The sequence below is a fragment of the Sturnira hondurensis genome, unplaced genomic scaffold (assembly GCF_014824575.4).
Source record: "Sturnira hondurensis isolate 20B ecotype Veracruz unplaced genomic scaffold, ASM1482457v3 Scaffold0004136, whole genome shotgun sequence".
NCBI lineage: Eukaryota > Metazoa > Chordata > Mammalia > Chiroptera > Phyllostomidae > Sturnira > Sturnira hondurensis.
In genome coordinates this window covers 22,099,179-22,116,576 of record NW_028076767.1, presented here as the reverse complement: position 1 = coordinate 22,116,576, position 17,398 = coordinate 22,099,179, and the positions used below count along the sequence as shown (strand labels likewise).

Genomic DNA, 17,398 nt, shown 5'->3' with positions numbered 1-17,398 from the left:
CCTGTTGATCTAGAAACCAGCTTTGATGCACTGTCTCAGGGACAGTTCTGGAACTTTGTCTATCAGGAAATAAGGCATTACCTAGAAATGCTGTCTTGGTGAATCATGATGACACTCACAAGTGCCACACCAATGACTGCAACGCTATGGTCTGTAAGCGGTTGTCCTGGAAGGTGGTAGGACTTCACAGTAAAGACGTTTTACAGTCATAGGAGGCAGCCATCACGCAGATGGTTTTCTGAATTGTCAGTGAGTGGCAATTTTTTATAACTATACAGTTTTGAGGATTTAACACTCAAAGACTTATTTATTCCTTGAAGCCTTAAAGAATTAGAAACTAAGAAGAGAGACTTTTCTAATATGATACAAACATAGATCCATAAAGTCAAAGAATGATAGATTTGTCTATTTAAAAATTTAAAAACCTACTTTGAAAGAAAAAGTAACAGACTAGACTGGAAAATAAACAATAATGAAGGGAATATATTTGCTATATGATAAACAGTTAATATCATTAAAATAAATCAGTACTTTCTTCAAAGAAAAGTGGCAAACATTATGAATAAGCCATTGACAGAAGACAAATGGCCAACAAATATATATTAAAAATATTCAATATTACTAGTAATCAAAAGTTTGCAAAACAAAATGATGAGATACCAGTATGTGTTTTTCTGTCAAAATGGCAAAGATTATTAATTAATACTCAACCTTGGTGTCTTAGGACAAAGCTGACGTCATCATACAATGTGCTTGTATTAGCATGAGTTGATGTAACTTTTTTATAGGGAATTTGGTAGTATGTATTAAAACTCTTTAAGTAAACATATACTTTGACTTGTAAATACCACTTCTAGGAATTCAACTTATGAAAATGAGCAGATATATTTACAGGAATGTTCAGTTCAGTGTTATTTAATTTGCAAAAATGGAGACTTGGCCAGGTAGCTCAGCTAGAGTATCGTCCGATACACCAAGGTTGTGGGTTTGATCCCTGGCCAGGACACATACAAGAATTTACCAGTGAATGCATGCGTAAGTGGAACAACAAAGTCAATGTTTCTCTCTTCCTTCCTCTCTCAAAATAAAATCAATAAATCTCAAAAATGGGAAACATCCAAGATTAGAAACAAGGAAATTATATCATATACATAGTGTAGAATCATATGTAGTTGTGAAAAACACTATAGGGGAAAAAAGGGGAATAATTATTTAAGAGTAACCTCTAGGACCAACATAAGAACTTAGAAATTAACATTATTAGTCAAAACTTAACAGGTCCAGAAAATCTGACTTTATATAGACTACTAGGCAGTCTGATTATTGCAAAGAGTAAAATATTTGGCAACTTAAGAAATGAGTAAGTTCTATAGGTCAGAATTGGAATTGGTCTACAAACTTTCAGGTAGAGGCTTGTAAAACGTTAGTCATGCTGTAGACGTGTTGGCTGTTCCGTGCCTGGATCATTTCCATCAGTCTTTACCTCCTACCTGGGTGTTGTTGCCATTTAGATCTGAAACATCTGCTGCATGACCCTGAGCCCTCTGTGCACATCATCACTTCCCAGGCCTTGTTCCTAATCCAGGAGGCGGGGGCTGAACCAGACCCTGAGCAACTTGGCGGGTTGAGGAAGCTCTTGGGTTGTCTTTCTACCTAGAAGCACAAGGCAAGCTGCATCAGGTAAAAACTAACCCTTTCAGAAACCACAGAAGGAACTAATGCTCCTTTTTTTTTTCAGACTTAAAGCCACGCCAATATGAAGCTACCTCCACCCACGTATTTACCTCTCTTTGCTGTCAAAATCTTTAAGGAATTAGAATATGTAAGGGAGAACAGCTCTGGGTTTAAGTTAGCAGGTAGAGTGAAAATGTACTGAGTGTTTGAGGCATGCAGAGCATCCACAAAGTTCCAGTTCAGTAAACATCTGTAGGACAGCTTCAAAAGAGATTCTGAGCACATGGTAATGTTGCCAGGTTTTTATTGTTGGCTGTTTTGTAAAAGCCCAGCCTACTTGTCAATAGTCTAAGGATAAAGTAACAACCAGTTCTTACAGTTTGATATGAATGATCTATTTTTATAAAAATTCTTACAGCCTTTCTTTTTCCTTTCCTTTTCCTTTAAAAACCCTCAAGCAAGGGAAACAAAACTTCCAAAGTGGTGTAATGCTAAATTTATCCCAATATGGGTGAGGTTTCCACTCCTTACTTCCCCTTTTTTGTTTTTCTGATTACTTCTCCTACAACTGCTGTCAGATCCTATTATCTGTTGGGTACCCACTCTCTGCTTTAAGCATAGATGGAGAACATTTTCTTACAAGCAGAAATTATCTATGAAGAGATTAATCTGTACTTACTAATATTTTAATAAGCTGCATGTAGAAATGGTCACTATAGGTCTAGTTCTCAGGTTCTTGTTTGGTTGAGGAATGTAAGCAGAGAGCCAGAGCTGAACTGTGTAGAGCAATGGAGAGGCCTCGTGGTGTGGGAAAAGACAAAGGAAACGAGGCAACTAGGCTATAAGGAATAGACACATCCAGTGGTGTCCTGCATTAAGTTTTTGTTATAAAGTGAGCAGTATGAATCCTGTCCTCCCACCTTTCACCCCATCCCTCTGCCAAGACATTGTTAGGACACATTTCTCCATGACTCATGATGAGTTAGGCGTTTTGAGGGATGTCACAGTGTGCCAAGCAGGGCTTTAAGAGGATCCCTGCCCAGAAAGGTCTTCATGTTTGCAACTGGCAATCTGGAGTTCGAGCTAAAATGCAGGTCCCAGCAGTCTGATGAACGAAATCTTCCCCCTCAAGCAGAGCCACCATGAGAGTGACCACTGGACGCCAAGCCAGAGTGCAGCAAGCCCCTTGACTTTCAAAGGTCTCATGCTGCTCCCTCCTTGGTCTCATCGCATGCACCCAACCAACTCCACTCCACGCAACTCCACTGTCCGTTTCGTGGAATATCCAGTAAAAGTGACTAAGACTTGTTGAATATTGACAATAAGCCAGAGTCTCAATATATTATATGATTAGCTCTTTTAATCATAACCACTTCATGTGTTGTCTCCTTTCTGCAGTTGGGGAAGCTGAGGAACAGAACATGAAAGGGACTTGCCCAGGGTTGCACCACTAGAAATGCTGAAGTTAAGCAGCCTGGCCCCAAAGGCCACATCCTAGGCTGATCTGCTCCGCTCCTCTCCAATCCGCTCTTTCCCACTAATGTGAATAAATGTAGATTTTGTCCACAGTTAACCTTAGTTGCTGGACTCATGCCGCAAACTCATATACTCAAATAATGTTATAAAGTATTAGAGAACTTCAAATAAGAAATTCAAAGTTTGAACACTTCTTACCTAAGACTTCGTATACCTCATTTATTTTTTAATAGGACAGAATGCACACCCCACACTGAAGACAGCAGAGTTGAGCAAAGAGTGTTGATTATTCTTGAGGGCTCTTTTTTGAGTCCTTGGTTTGATCTCATGGACTAGCTGTGTCTCACAGCAGAAAAACAGACCTCTAGGTCTAGGACGCAGTTTAAATCTCCAGTGACATGAACGAGGTCGAATGAATCCTTTCTGTCTACTCATATTTACACTGGAGTCCCTTTCCCTCCAGGCATATTTTTACTTTTCTCAGTAATAACCACCAACAGTAAGTGGCAAGCACAACAGTGCTTATTCTATTTTATTTATGTTTTATTGTGTTAAAATTCACAGAGAGAAGCATCCATTAGGAGACAGAGGACTGCTTTTCACTGAAATACCTCAGCAGTTTGAGAAAGGCTGAAGAAGTACTTAATAGCGATTTTATTAACAAGTCTGTTTATTCCAAATATCTCCATTATATTTATACGAGGCTCTCCTCAGAGTTAGGTTTATATTTTTATGGAATTTTTAAAATATATAAAACAAAAATTTCTGGACATTTAATTTTGTTATATGTTGAAATAAAAGTTTAACTGAATATTATTTTGGTTTTATTTTATTATGTAATGTTAAATGTATTATTCATTATCTATTACTGGCCCAGCTGTCTTTATTATTTTATTTATTTATTTTAATACTTACCCAAGGATATTTATTGATTTTAGAGAGAAAGGAAGGGAGAGAAACATCAGTGTGAGAGGAACATGAATAGGTTTCCTCCTGTATGAGCCCCAACCGGAAATTGAACCTGCAACCTAGGTATGTGCCCTGACCTGGGAGCAAACCCGCAAGGGTTTGTGTATAGGATGACACTCCAACCAAGTGAGCCACCTGACCAGAACTATTCTATTTTATTATTATTTTTAATCCTCACACAAGGATGTGTTTTTGTTTTGCTTTGTTTATTTTAGAGAGAGAAGGCAAGGAAGCAGGGGAGAGAAAGAGAGAAATACTGATGTGAGAGAGAAGCATGGATTGGTTGCCTCTTGTACATGCCTCAGCCAGGGATCAAACCTGCAACTTAGATGTGTGCCTTGATGGTGGATCAAACCTGCAACCTTTTGATGCACAGGACGATGTTCCAACCAACTGAACCACCCACCAGGGCTGTCTTTATTATTTTAGATTTTACTTTTTAAATTTTGGGTATTGCTTATTGCTTTTCCTCCTTATACAGAGGTACTTATTTTATAAGAAATTGTTTATTCGCCCTGGCTGGTGTAGCTCAGTGGATTGAGTGCAGGCCTGAGAACCAGGTGATTGTGGTTCGATTCCCAGTCAGGGCACATGCCTGGGTTGCAGGCCAGTTCCCAGAAGGGGACTCAGGAGAAGCAACCATACATTGATATTTCTCTCCTTCTCTCCTTCCTTTCCCCTCTAAAGATAAATAAATAAAATCTTTTAAAAAAAGAAATTGTTTTTTCTCTCTTATTGAAAGATTAAACTATCATGTAAGTAAAAGATGGAACTGAGCAAAAGGAGAATCCCTCAGACATCAGCCCTGGCAAATAAAACAGCACTAGGCACAATTGTAAAGTAGGTTAAATCTCTCTATCTCTTCCAGTGCCCCCTCCTTCCTTCTTCCAGGTTTTAGGCTCCATGCTCCTTTTTTGGTAAATCTCTCCCTCTTAAGACAGGATTTGATGAACTCACTGTTAGTGTAAGTGATTGGTAATGCAAAACTTAATGAGGTGAACCCCCTGGCAATGGGAGAGGACACACCTGATTGGTGGTGTTGCTCTTATATCAGCCAGGGGCAAAGCAGTTGTACAGTCCTTACTTCATCCTAGCTTTTTTTCCTATGTTGGTGGCCAGAGCTGGTTCATGCCTTAGGCACATAAAAAAAAAAAAACACCTCTTAATGAGGTGAATTCTTCCGGAGATTTTTGCTTTTTAACAAAGTACAGTTCTTAAGCAAAAGGTGTGAACCTCTCTAACTGAGATATTTTAGGCACTACTGAGCAGAATTGAGAAGGGAGTTATTTGAATATGGAGTTGGGTGATAATGTTGCCTGTAGAAATGGGGTCCTTGCAATGTTGTGAAAAAAGCTATTTCCAGGGACCCACATGGGAGGATATGGTTTAGTGGTAAGGTTTATTTTAGAAGTGAAATCCAAGGGCTGCCCCCGGGTTCACAGTGCCTCGCTTCCATCTGTCCTGCTGTGAGAGAAGTCCAGCTTTGTCTTCATCAAGCCCAGAAGAAAGGCCAGTGTCCATAAATTCTATGCCATTGGTTCAGTCCAGTGTTTCTGGCTGCACTGCAGCTGGTGCTGTGCCCAGGCCCACACTTGGAGCCCAGGCCCCAGTGGCTGCTAGGCCCACATAACTGCTATGGAGAGAGAATGGGCAAGTGTGTGTTATGGAAAGAGAGAGAGACAGAGAGAGGGGAAGGGGAAGGGGAGAGGAAAGAGAGAAAGAAAGAGACAGACAGAAACATCCCTTATTATGTTGATATATTGTCTTGGGCTTGGGAAGGACTAGGCACTTTTTCAAACGGACTATTCAATTTCCCAATCCTTTGCGGGTTTGCATTGGATCCTCCTCCTAACCAACCCATTTCTTAGATTTTCCGGGGTGCCATGTCCCTTATCCAGTCCAATTCTTTTCCCAGGAGAGGCCTTTTTGGTCTCCATCTTGGCTCCTACTGCACTTGCCTCATAGTAGAAGCACCTCCACTTGTGCCATCTTGGCTCCTCCTGGGCTTGTGTCCAGCAGAGGAATTTCTCCTCCCAGTTTATCTTTCCCTCAGTAATACTGGCTAATGGCCAGTAAGGATCCTGCCTTCCTGCCTGCTCGCTCCAGGGATTAGATCCAATGCAGCGGTCCCCCGGGGAGCCTATGACTGCTGCAACTTCCCAGTGAAGCAGGGTCAGTGTTCGATCAGCTCCCTAGTTTGTTGTGCTTAATAATGTCTGATTCCCTTTGCTCCCTTCCTTTATTAATATCTAGCTATCTATGCTAACAACAGTGGGAAATAGAGATTTTCCTGTCATCCTTGCAGACCTATCTTATAAATCAATTCTTTCCCTACCTCTGCCCAAACCCTCCTCAGAACTCAGCAGAGGAAGAGGATTAGAAAAGATAATTAACAACTGCCTTATGTTATGCAAAATACAAAGGGGAATGACATATTCTCTCCTTCCCGAAAAATGGATACAACTTGCCCACCACATAGGATGACTTCTCTTACTTAAACACCAACTGCCAATTACTGAATGATTCAGTTATGTCTGCTACACTTTCTCTCATCCTGCAGAGTTTATCATCCAGTGTCCAAGGAGGACAGCACTGGTTTTAAATAGTTCCTATGGATACTGATATTTAATCCACATATCAGGACCCACAAAATGAAGGTTACCTTAGTGGCCAGTTCCACATCACAAATCTCAACCTAAGTCAATCTGAACTTATAGAAACACCTGCCAAGGAATCGTAACATATACCAATCACAATCCTCCAACTCAGCTTTACTTAGCTTTCTTTACCCTAGAGAAAGAGGATCTGCTAGCCTTACATGCAAATCCCCAACTTAGCCAGGAACTGTCCCAGGTAATTAGAAACATCAAGAAATAGAAGAAAAAAGTCCCACCTTCCCCTGCAAAAACAGATTTAAAAATTTTAGCAAAGCAAAACAAACAAAAAATAAGAAAAAATACAAATAGAAAATACTACCAAAAAATAAAACAGAATAAAATCCTTGCCTTGGTGAGTTTTATATTCTAGTGGGGGAAAGAAATAATACATATCAATATATAACTAAACATAAAGTCACATAGTGTGTTAGAAGCTGGAATATGCTCTGGAAAAAAGGATATGAGAAATCAGGAGTGTGGTGACTGTAGGGAAGAAGAGGGTGCAATTTTAAATAGGATGGTTAATAGCCCTGGCTGGTGTAGCTCAGTGGATTGAGCACAAGCCTATGAACCAAAGGATCGAGGTTCGATTCCCAGTCAGGGCACATGCCTGGGTTGCAGGCCAGTTCCCAGCAGGGGACGCACAAGAGGCAACCATACATTGATATTTCTCTCCCTCTCTCCTTCCCTTCTCCTCTAAAGATAAATAAATTTAAAAATCTTTAAAAAAATAAATAGAATGGTTAATAGTAGGCTTCACTGAGAAAGCGATCTGTGTGTGAACAAAGGCCTGATGGAAGTGAAGGAATTAGGTATGCAGATCTAGGAAAATGACATTCTCTGCAGAGGAAATTGCCATCTCAAAAGTGCTAAGGCTAGTACTAGGGTTGCCCAGGGTATTCAAGGAACCACAAGGTCAGTTTGACAAAGGTACGAAGAGAAAGGAGAGAGTAGCAAATGAACACACAAGGAAGTGAAGTTATGTAAGGGACCACATCCAGGTCCTCAGTAACTTGTAGGCCATGACAAAGTTTGACTTAACGCTGAAAGAAATGAGTTACTGGAACATTTTTAAACTTTTGGATTTCTACCAATTGTATATGTTTTAAAAATGGCTTTTCAATGGTTTAAATTTGTGTTATTTCTTATTAGAAAGGTTGAGCATCTTTTCATGTCTAAATGCCAACTATATTTCCTTTTCTAAGACTGTATTGAATCTTTTCCCCATTGTGAATATCTTTTTTGTTGTTGTTGATTCATAGGAGCTTTTTATATATTGAGGAAATTAGCCTTTGGTCTGTTGCTTTAGTTACACAGTTAACATCTGAAATTATCTAACCACCTAGTTTTTGCTTTTTTCTATTGTATTTCAAACCTTATAGGACCTTAGCAGTAACACCGAAATTATATATGAAAATTAATTCATCATTCTCCACCCCTGTATCTTATTTTTTTAATCAAATATTTAGAGAAAAATAGTTTCTGAAATGGCAAAATGCTTAGAAGTTCTTAAGTGCAATTTTTAATAAACTGAGCTTTAACAATAAAAAATAGGTGGTAAAAAAGTATCAGGTGTTATAGCATACATATGTAATGGTCTTTATTTTACAGTATCCATTTTATTAATTTTGGCATAAGTACAAATTAAGATACAAAAAGCTATACAGTAAAAGAGACCTTTCCTTATTCCTATCTCACCATTATTGAATTCCTCACCCTTATAAGCATTCCCAGTTTCTTATTTCCAGAGATGTTTTACACAGATAGATGCATGTGGATATAGAATCTTCAGTCTGTTTGCTCTGAGTGGACCCATTTCTAATCTCAGCTATTCAATTTAAATTCATGCACTTAATTTCAGAAAATTATTCTTTTAAGGAAGGATTATCCATCCTTATATGAGTAGTGCCCAAGAGTACTCTTGTGTATATTGGAGTGTTTAGTTAGACTTAAAAATGTAGCCAAAGTGCTTTTCAAAATACTCTGGAGACATTTAATTTGTATAATTCACGTGTTCTGCCACACTTACATATTAGCTTTACATTGCAATTACCTGACAGATAATTGTCATTAAAATAATCATATAGTCTATGGCTATACCACTTTGAACATGCCCTATCTTATGTGATCTTGGAAGCTAAGCAATGTTAGGCCTAGCTAGTACTTGGATGGGAGACTTCCATTGGAATCCTGGGTACTGCAGGCTTAAAAAATAATAATAATCATATAAAGGTGTATCTCTCCAATGGACTCAAAAGTACTGTTTAAAGCCATTCTTATCTATTGAATTTGGAAGCTTGAGAATACTTTTAAGCAAATCTAGGTAAATAAATGTGCACCCTGGGGAAAAAATTAATTCATGCATTTAAGAATCAGTTATATTGATCCTGGCTGGTGTAGCTTAGTGGATTGAGCACAGGTCTGTGAAGCAAGGGGTCACGGGTCGCCAGTCAGGGCACATGTCTGGGTTGCAGGCCAGGTCCCCAGTAGGGGACACATGAGAGGCAACCACACATTGATGTTTCTCTCCCACTCTTTCTCCTTCCCTTCCCCTCTCGCTAAAATAAATAAATAAATAAATAAATAAGATCAAAAAAGAATCTGTTATATTGATTGAGATAACATGCTCCAAGATGTGGAAATAAAGTAGATTAGAGTTGATTAGGAAGCAGCAAATTGTTTCTGGTGCAGCACAAGAGTAGGAGAAATAATATAATTTTTATTTGTATAGAATCTTCACATTATTTTTTTACCTTGAATTAATTGTTTAATTTAGATGTTATTGCTATCACCATTTTACAGGTGAGGAAACAGGCTGAGTTGCCAGAGAGCACAAATCAGTAAGTAGCAATGCTAAGACTTAGATTCAAGTCTCCTTTTTTAAAAAAAAATATTTTATTTATTTATTTTTAGAGTGAGAAGGGGAAGCAGGAGAAAGAAAAGGAGAAAGACATTGATTGGTCATCTCTCACATGTCCCCAACTGGGTACCAGGCCACAATCCAGGCATGGGTCCTGACTGGGAATCAAACCTGCAACCTTCTGCATTGCAGGCTGACAATCCACTGAGCCACACCAGCCAGGGCTCAGGCCTCTTGATTCCAATCCTCTCTGTTCTTTCTTCAGTGCTGATCACGCACCTGCTTAAGCTGGAGGACAAAACACTTTTTTGACAGAATTTTAAAATGAAAAGCCACTTTGAGAAAAAAATCAGAACTGTGTTGTACACTTATTTTGTGATTTAGATTTGTTTGTATTTTGAATAACATTGGGGAGAGTGCACACTATAATCGTGTTAGTCTTGGAGCCTCTGAAGGTCACAATCAGGCTTTGGACACGTGCTCTGGGGAATCCTGAAATGCTAAACCACAACAGGGAGGCTAGTCAGAGACCATCTCACAGTGGGAGCAGAATAGAAACAACCTTCATGATACACCTGGATCAGAAGTGAAGGCAGAGTGAACTATTTTACTAATCATATTTCATTTCTATTTAAAAAAAGCTCAGTTTAGAGTTCAAGGGACATGCCACTGGATATTAAGAAAAATTTAAAAACACATGAACCCTGATCAAAAGTAGGGTGAGCTTATGGATAACAGGGAAAAAGCAAAAAGCACACAGATGAGGCTGGGTCTGACACGCGTCCTCAATGCTAAGCTGCCTAAATTTGATTCAAATGGTAAGAGTGACTCCCTGAAGTAGTGGGAAAGAAGGTGACGCAATACAAATGCTGCTTGAGAAAAACTAGACTAGGAACTAAGTATAAAACAGATTGGAAGGGAAAATGCGAAATGCTGAGACAACTAGAAACCTAGTGGGGCAGGAACCCACAACCTTTAGTGATTAGGAGTAGGGGATAAAAGAGTAGGGGCGTGAGGGACAACAAAGAGGACAGCCAGGGCTGGGGGTTTTAGTGGGTGTGGCAGTAGAAAACCAATGACAATTTAGTTCCTGACCAAAATGGGGGTGGGGAAGTGCTGCTTAAATCTGCTTTATTGCATAAGGGAAATAAGGAAACTAAAGAATATTTTCCTTTTATCTTGGTCTCCAAGGCCTGTATTTCCTAATAATTTGACTCAAGACAGTCTGAGAATTATAACATAGTAAAAAGAAAAGTCATAGAAGCAAGTGACTGATTGGATGTAAAGAGTGACAGATCAGGAGGTAGGACGAAAATGGAAGGCTTTAGGGGCGTCCAACCTTTTGGCATCTCTGGGCCACACTGGAAAAGGAGTTATCTTGGGCCACACATTAAATACACAGTTTTTTCAGTTTTTCAATACACAAACACTAAGGAAAACTGATGAGGGGGGAAAATGGTGTTTTTAAAATATATATTTTCTATTTATCTATTTTTAGACAGAAGAGAAGGGAGGGAGAAAGCAAGGAAGAGAAACATCAATCTGTGATTGTCTCTCGTGCACTCCCTACTAGAGACCTGGCCTGCAACCCAGGCAAGTGCCTGCCTGGGGACCAAACTGTCAACCCTGTTTCGCAGGCCAGTGCTCAATCCACTAAGCCACCCAGCTAGGGCTAAAAAAAGGTTTTAAGTAAATTTATGATTTTTGCGTTCATAGCCATCCTGGGCCATATGCAGCCCATGAGATGTGGGTTGGACACCCCTTCTATTTTACATAGGATATGACTTCTTCAAATTCCCGATTCAGCCCTGAAGAGACAAAAATAATAATGTTTCTCAGTTTTTGTTTGGTGGATAACCTTTGAGAGATGTTTCTTTTATTCTTGGATCATTTTCAAGCCAGCAGTGCTCCTCTGGTCAAGTGCAGATGACCCAAAAGTCACAGCAAAGGAGGAATAAGTATCTTGCACATAGCATGCATTCAGTCAACATTCGTAGAATGAAGACATGAAGGGTTTTCAAGAGTTAGCATGCACGACTTGGGAAAAGAATCAGGAGATTCAAATCCAGAAGTACAGAAGAAATGGGCTATGGTATATATACTGCAACTCACTGAAAACCAAACTACTAAAAAGATGAAAAATGGGGCAATGAGCCCTGGCTGGTGTAGCTCAGTGGATTGAGCACGGGCCTGCGAACCAGACAATCAAGGTTCGATTCCCAGTCAGGGCACATGCCTGGGTTGAAGGCCAGTTCCCAGCAGGGGACTCACGAGAAGCAACCATACATTGATATTTCTCTCCTTCTCTCCTTCCTTTCCCCTCTAAAAGATAAAGAAAATAAAAACCTTTTTAAAAAATGGGGCAATGAGTCTAGTTTTGTTTGGTTTATAATTTGTGGGAGCTATTAACTGTTATCTTGGGTTTTTTTCAAGGCCAGAATCTCCCTTTGCAGTTCCCGTCTGGGGAAGAAAAGAGATTGATTAGTTATGGCAAAGGCAAAAAAAACCTTGAGGCTTCTCAGCTCTGTTGTCTTGTCCACAGGAGCAGCTATGAAAGCGAGGATCCCATGGGAAAGACTTACTTTTATTCCATTTTTCCTCAAAAAATTCCAACCATGATGTTTGCATTTGACAGACCCAGTGATATTTCTCAACAATCGTTCCAAACCTTTACTGCTATACTGTAAGTTGCTCTGTTTTCCACTTAGCAGAGCACCTAGCAGGTCTGCTTAATCTGAATGTGAGGTGATCACCTTCCAGTCAGGAACATGAAGAGGGAAGGCCGGGATCTGGCTTCCCGGCTTGGCCCCCTCAATGATCTCTCTCCCTTTTTTTATCTTCAAAGTCTCTCTACCTGTTTCTGCCCGTGACTATTCATATGCTTGTTTCCCCTATCCTAGAAAATACCTTTACTTTGCCTCTCCTCCACAAAACTTTTGAAGTTTTTGCTTCCTACTTTTTCTGATTTTCCCATTAGCATCTGTTATAGTAATATGGCTTTCACTACCACTGGGCTAAAGAAAACTGCTCTGGCCCTAGCTGGCATGGCTCAGTGGATTGAGTGCTGGCCTGCAAACCAAAAGGTTGCTGGTTCCATCCCCAGTCAGGGCACATTCCTGAGTTGCAAGCCAGGTCCCCAGTAGGGGGCATGCTAGAGGTAACCAATCAATGTATCTCTCACACAACTGTTTCTCTCCCTTTCTCCTCTGAAAAATAAGTGAAATCTTAAAAAACAAAACAAAAAAACCCCTGCTCTGGCAAAATTCACTAAAAACATACGAATGCTAGTTTATGAGGTCTTTGAACTCTACATCCTATTTGAATTCTCTGCAGTATTGGATTCTATGAAATACTTTCCTAGCCTCTGAGATACTGCTCCTTGTTTTCATACCTCTCTGGCCAGTTTTTTTCATTCACTCCTCAAATTCTGACCATCCCTTAACTGTTGAGGTTCCTAAAATCTCTTTTTCATACCATCATGCTCCCTGATATAAACCTCCTTCCTTCCAGATACTGCCGAAACATTCCCAAATCCTCATGTCCAGGCTGTCCCCACACCTGGAGCTCTCTCTTAAATAAGTGCAGCAGTTTCATTAGAAATCCAAATGAGCCACAAGAGGACTTTTCATTCATCGCACCTCCACTGATCCTGACATTTGTTTGCTGATAGCAAAGGAAGTTGGGGGAGGGATGATAACCCATTGTAGACCCCTTAGTACTGGAGATGGACTGCCTGTAAGCAATCTTCTAAGTAAAATGCACATGGGGAGAGTCTCTGGGTAGGCATTCCGTGCCAAGAGAATCATGAGATCATCCTTACGTCAACTGAAGCAGTAGCTACCAGAAGGAGGCAGAGTTGGAAGTACCACCACATGGGTAGTTTGGTTTGAGTTTTCAGTTTTTGCAGGGAGTTCGGGTTTTTCCTCATTTGAGACCCAGCTTGCAGCTGGTTCCCAAGTCCCGCGGGCTACGTTCCAGGGTCCAATTGCTTCCTCTTAAACTTCTGCAAACATCCCAAACACAACAGTTCGAGAACGGATCTGATTCCTCCACTTGTGCTCCCATTCTAGTTAACAGCATCACTGTCCACCTCTTGGCCCAGGCAGAACTCTCTGTTCCTGGGGGTTCTTTCTTCTGCAGTGTCCCCTTTAGTTCCAGGCCAGAGAACTCTGTCCAGGCTGGCTCCTTCCCAGCGTGTACCAGGCCCTATCAACTCCACACATCTAGTCTCTATTCCATCCATTCCTGGTGTCACGACGCAGCCAGAGGAACTTGTGCAAGACACATACTGATCATTCGTCACCTTATTTTCATTGAACCCCCCGCTGATGATAACATCCAGGCTTTTAATGGGGCGTCTGATGTGCTTTGTAACCTACCTTGTGTTATCTTTCACTTTCACTTCTGGTGACTCCTTCCATCACCAGAAGCAACAATGAGCCCTTTGTAATCTTTCAGATACGCCATGCTAAGTACATACTGAGTAACAACTACCAGCCAGGCATCAATCTAAACTTTGGAATATAGTGAACAGGAAAGGAAGGCCCCTGCTCTCACACACCTCACAACACACCTAGTCGGAAGAGCCAATGAACAGTTTCAGACGGTGATAAGGTGCCATGAAGACAAATGGAGTGGAGGGTGCAGTACAAATGGAGTGGAGGGTGCAGTGAACTATTTTATTTTATTTTATTTATTTATTTTTAAATATTTTTTATTTATTTATCTTTAGAGGGGAAGGGAAGGAGAGAGGAGGAAACATCAATGTATGGATGCTTCTCGTGCATCCCCTGCAGGGAACTGGCCCCTGCCGGAAACTGGCCTGCAACCCAGGCATGTGCCCTGACTGGGAATCGAACTGCGATCGTCTGGTTCGCAGGCCCGTGCTCTATCCACTGAGCTACACCAGCCAGGGTGCGGTGAACTATTTTAGATACAGTGCTCACGGACGGCCTGAGAAGGCCACCTTTAGTTGAACTTGAATGATGAGGAGCCAGACAAGCAAAGGCCTGTTGTAGAGTGTTTGGAACCGTTTGATCAGGATGTGAGAAAGGCCTCAAAGCAAGAACCAGCTTGGTAGCTTGGCATTTGGAAGCTTCCAAAACAAAGCAGTGAGGCTGAACCTTTACTACCTACCTGGGCATGGGGAGTGGGGGATGGGCAATGCCCTCTATGGGGTGGGGACATATCACACGGGGTACTGGGGGCCATAAAAGGAGTTGGACATTATTCTAAAGGCAAGAGGAATCTACTGAAGGATTTTGAGTAGAGTGCTATGCTCCAATATACCTTTAAAGAAAAAAAAATCACTCTGGCTCTTGAAGCAGAAGTTCTGGTGCAGCCGCAGAAGGGTGAGTAAGCTCCGATACCAGTTCCAGGCCTTCAGGCTTATTATGCTCAGGCCATTCCTCAGCCCGGAATGACGCTGCTGGGACGGGTCCCGGGGTCCAGGGGACTGAAAAGAGGCCCCCTTACCGCCGTTCTCTTGGTCCAGATCAAGCTTCGTTTAGCAACCAAGAAGACATAGAGAGATGTCCCCTAACATCCTTGTTTCACCAACACCTCCTTCAGTCATTAAAACGGAGTCCAACAAACCACTTCTGTCAAGGGACCATTTTGTTTGTTCTCTCCTCCATCTCCTAACTCAAGGGGCACGTCTCAGACTGGCGCTGCGGAGCTGGGACACTCCAGGCCCAAATGTTGGCGGGACAGAGACTTCTCCCTAGGTTGGAACCACGCCACCTCTAAACACACAGCCCAGTCCTACCGGAGCCAAAGAGCGGCGGGGACTAGGGCGGCGCCGAAGGCTTCAGAGCAGGATACGGACTACAACTCCCGGCAGACTCTGCGCGCGGGCTGTCGATCCCTCCGCTCCCAATTTGTCCCGCCGGCTGTGCCTACCGTGGCCCAAGGGCCAAGTCCAGATTTTTTCCAGGACCCGTGGTTCGTCTTCTTGTCATATTTCCAAAGAAGGACCACTGGGAGCCCCGGAGGAGAGACGGACTTTTTTGAGGAGAAACGCGGATGCAGACCATCGAAGAGACCTCGCTCTGAAGCTGCGATTTTCGCGCGCTTTGGCGCAGGTGGTTGTGGGTAGCGCACCCAGGAGGGAGAAAGGAGTGGGGGGCTTGTGATCGCGCCGCCCGCAGGGCCTGAGAGGATGTTCGAGGACGACCCCCACGACGAGGGGGCGGCAGTGGTCGCCGCAGCCGGGGAGGCGCTGCAGGCCTTGTGCCAGGAGCTGAACCTGGACGAGGGGAGCGCGGCCGAAGCCCTGGACGACTTCACCGCCATCAGGGGCAACTACAGCCTAGAGGTGAGCGGCTGCAGGTGGGATCCGACCCCCGCCAGGCCCCACCCCGGCTCCGCCCCTGCCCTTCCCTAGGGGTCGGTGGGAGTTTCCCCACCGAGAAGGGTCGCCGCCCAGCCGGGCGCCGCGGAGTGCGAAACTGGAGGGGTGAGTGTAGCTCATTCTGGCTCTTTAAGTATTATTTTCCTTTCGAGGCGGGAAAGTGAAGTTCGGAAAAGGAGCGGCTTGTCCAAGGTCACAAGCCGCTCGGGTCCTCTAGACTCGGACCAGATTTCCCTCCACCCCGCGAGACGTCACAAACGTCAGTGGCCCTTACATCTATTTTGTTTAAAAGAAGCAGATACTACAATGATAAAAGCTAAAATGAATTGTGTGCGAAGACATCACTGCCCAGCCCTTTAAATATGTCATCTCCCTTAGTTCTCGCTACAACCCCTTGAGCCCGTTCCGCGACCCCCATTCCGCAGCTGAGAACCTCAGCCCCGGAGACGTTTGCTCGCCGAAGAGCACAGGGGCGGTGGTGGAGCCCGGCCCGGGAGCCCGAGCGGGGCACGTCGCACCCTCCCCGGCCGAGGGCGGAGGTCGGGTCGCTCTCTTGTGCGTTCGGCGCCGCCCAGCGGGGAGATCGGAGCCAGCGCTCGCGCGGGGCTCTCTCCGCCCCAGGCACCTCCTCTCTCACTTGGCTTGTCCTGTTGCTTTAGCGCAGTGTCTCTGGCTGTCATTGCATATAATACAATAGAAAATAAACGTAGGTTATCATTTTTAGATCCCCCCCCCCCCAACCACTGCACTTGATCTTCACAGTAGCCCTGTGAACACGCAAGAGGGGTGGGTGGTATTACCCCTGCATTCTAGGTAGTACCAAGGCCCAGAGTACTGTCTGGCCCGGGGTCGTTGTGCTGGTTGTTACAGGAACTTAGTTAGATAAGCGCAAGCCCAGTGTAGAGATAGAATTGTGATGGACTGTGTTTCCGCAGTTACTCCAGTGGCCTTAGATTCAAAGGCTTTCATGATCCAGGGGGCAGGACTCGCCCACCAAGTGTTTCCCGGACTCAGTACCCAGTGCAGTAATTCATTGCTGGATTTAAAGACCTGGAGTTGGATGTTTGGAGTGGAGTGTATGCGTCTGTACATAAGGGAAGAGCTCCCAAGAGAGACTCTTGTTACGTCTCCAGGACAGGCCTGGACTGGATAGAGGGCAGCGGTTTGCATCCGTGGGTGGCGTGACTGCGAAGTGGGAAAGTAAGGGGTGTTTTGGATTATGTCCTCTCAATGAAAACAGACTAGTTTTTTTTTACACTGTCCTAGGATAGAATGGACCACTTCAGTAGTCTCTGAGGCCAGTACGTTTCTATCACCACAATTACTTTGGCGAACCTGGTTCCCTTCACTTCTGCAACATTATGCAGAGTTAGTGATCGAGTTTGCACACAAACTGATTTTTAAAAGCCT

General features: G+C 42.9%; 2 protein-coding genes, 1 non-coding gene and 1 pseudogene across 3 annotated transcripts in view; 3 read left to right on the top strand and 1 right to left on the bottom strand.

The window, feature by feature from the left end:
* The window catches only part of MROH8 (maestro heat like repeat family member 8), a 43,133-nt gene extending 39,327 nt beyond the window's left edge, over positions 1-3,806 (top strand). The window contains exons 23-24 of the mRNA XM_037044024.1: positions 1,512-1,680; positions 3,715-3,806. Of these exons, the coding sequence (XP_036899919.1) occupies positions 1,512-1,657 (146 nt within the window). The 3' untranslated portion in view covers positions 1,658-1,680; positions 3,715-3,806. The remainder of the gene's footprint in view (positions 1-1,511; positions 1,681-3,714) is intronic.
* A 1,312-nt stretch (positions 3,807-5,118) lies between these two features.
* LOC118986052 (uncharacterized) lies at positions 5,119-5,264 on the top strand (annotated as a pseudogene).
* A 10,261-nt stretch (positions 5,265-15,525) lies between these two features.
* RBL1 (RB transcriptional corepressor like 1) overlaps positions 15,526-17,398 on the top strand; it is a 64,300-nt gene continuing 62,427 nt past the window's right edge. Inside the window, exon 1 of the mRNA XM_037044021.1 lies at positions 15,526-15,952. Coding sequence (XP_036899916.1) covers positions 15,797-15,952 — 156 coding nt within the window. The 5' untranslated portion in view covers positions 15,526-15,796. The remainder of the gene's footprint in view (positions 15,953-17,398) is intronic.
* LOC118986031 (small nucleolar RNA SNORA66) lies at positions 17,244-17,376 on the bottom strand. Its single transcript, XR_005066268.1, has one exon. It is a non-coding gene; the product is annotated as a small nucleolar RNA SNORA66 (small nucleolar RNA).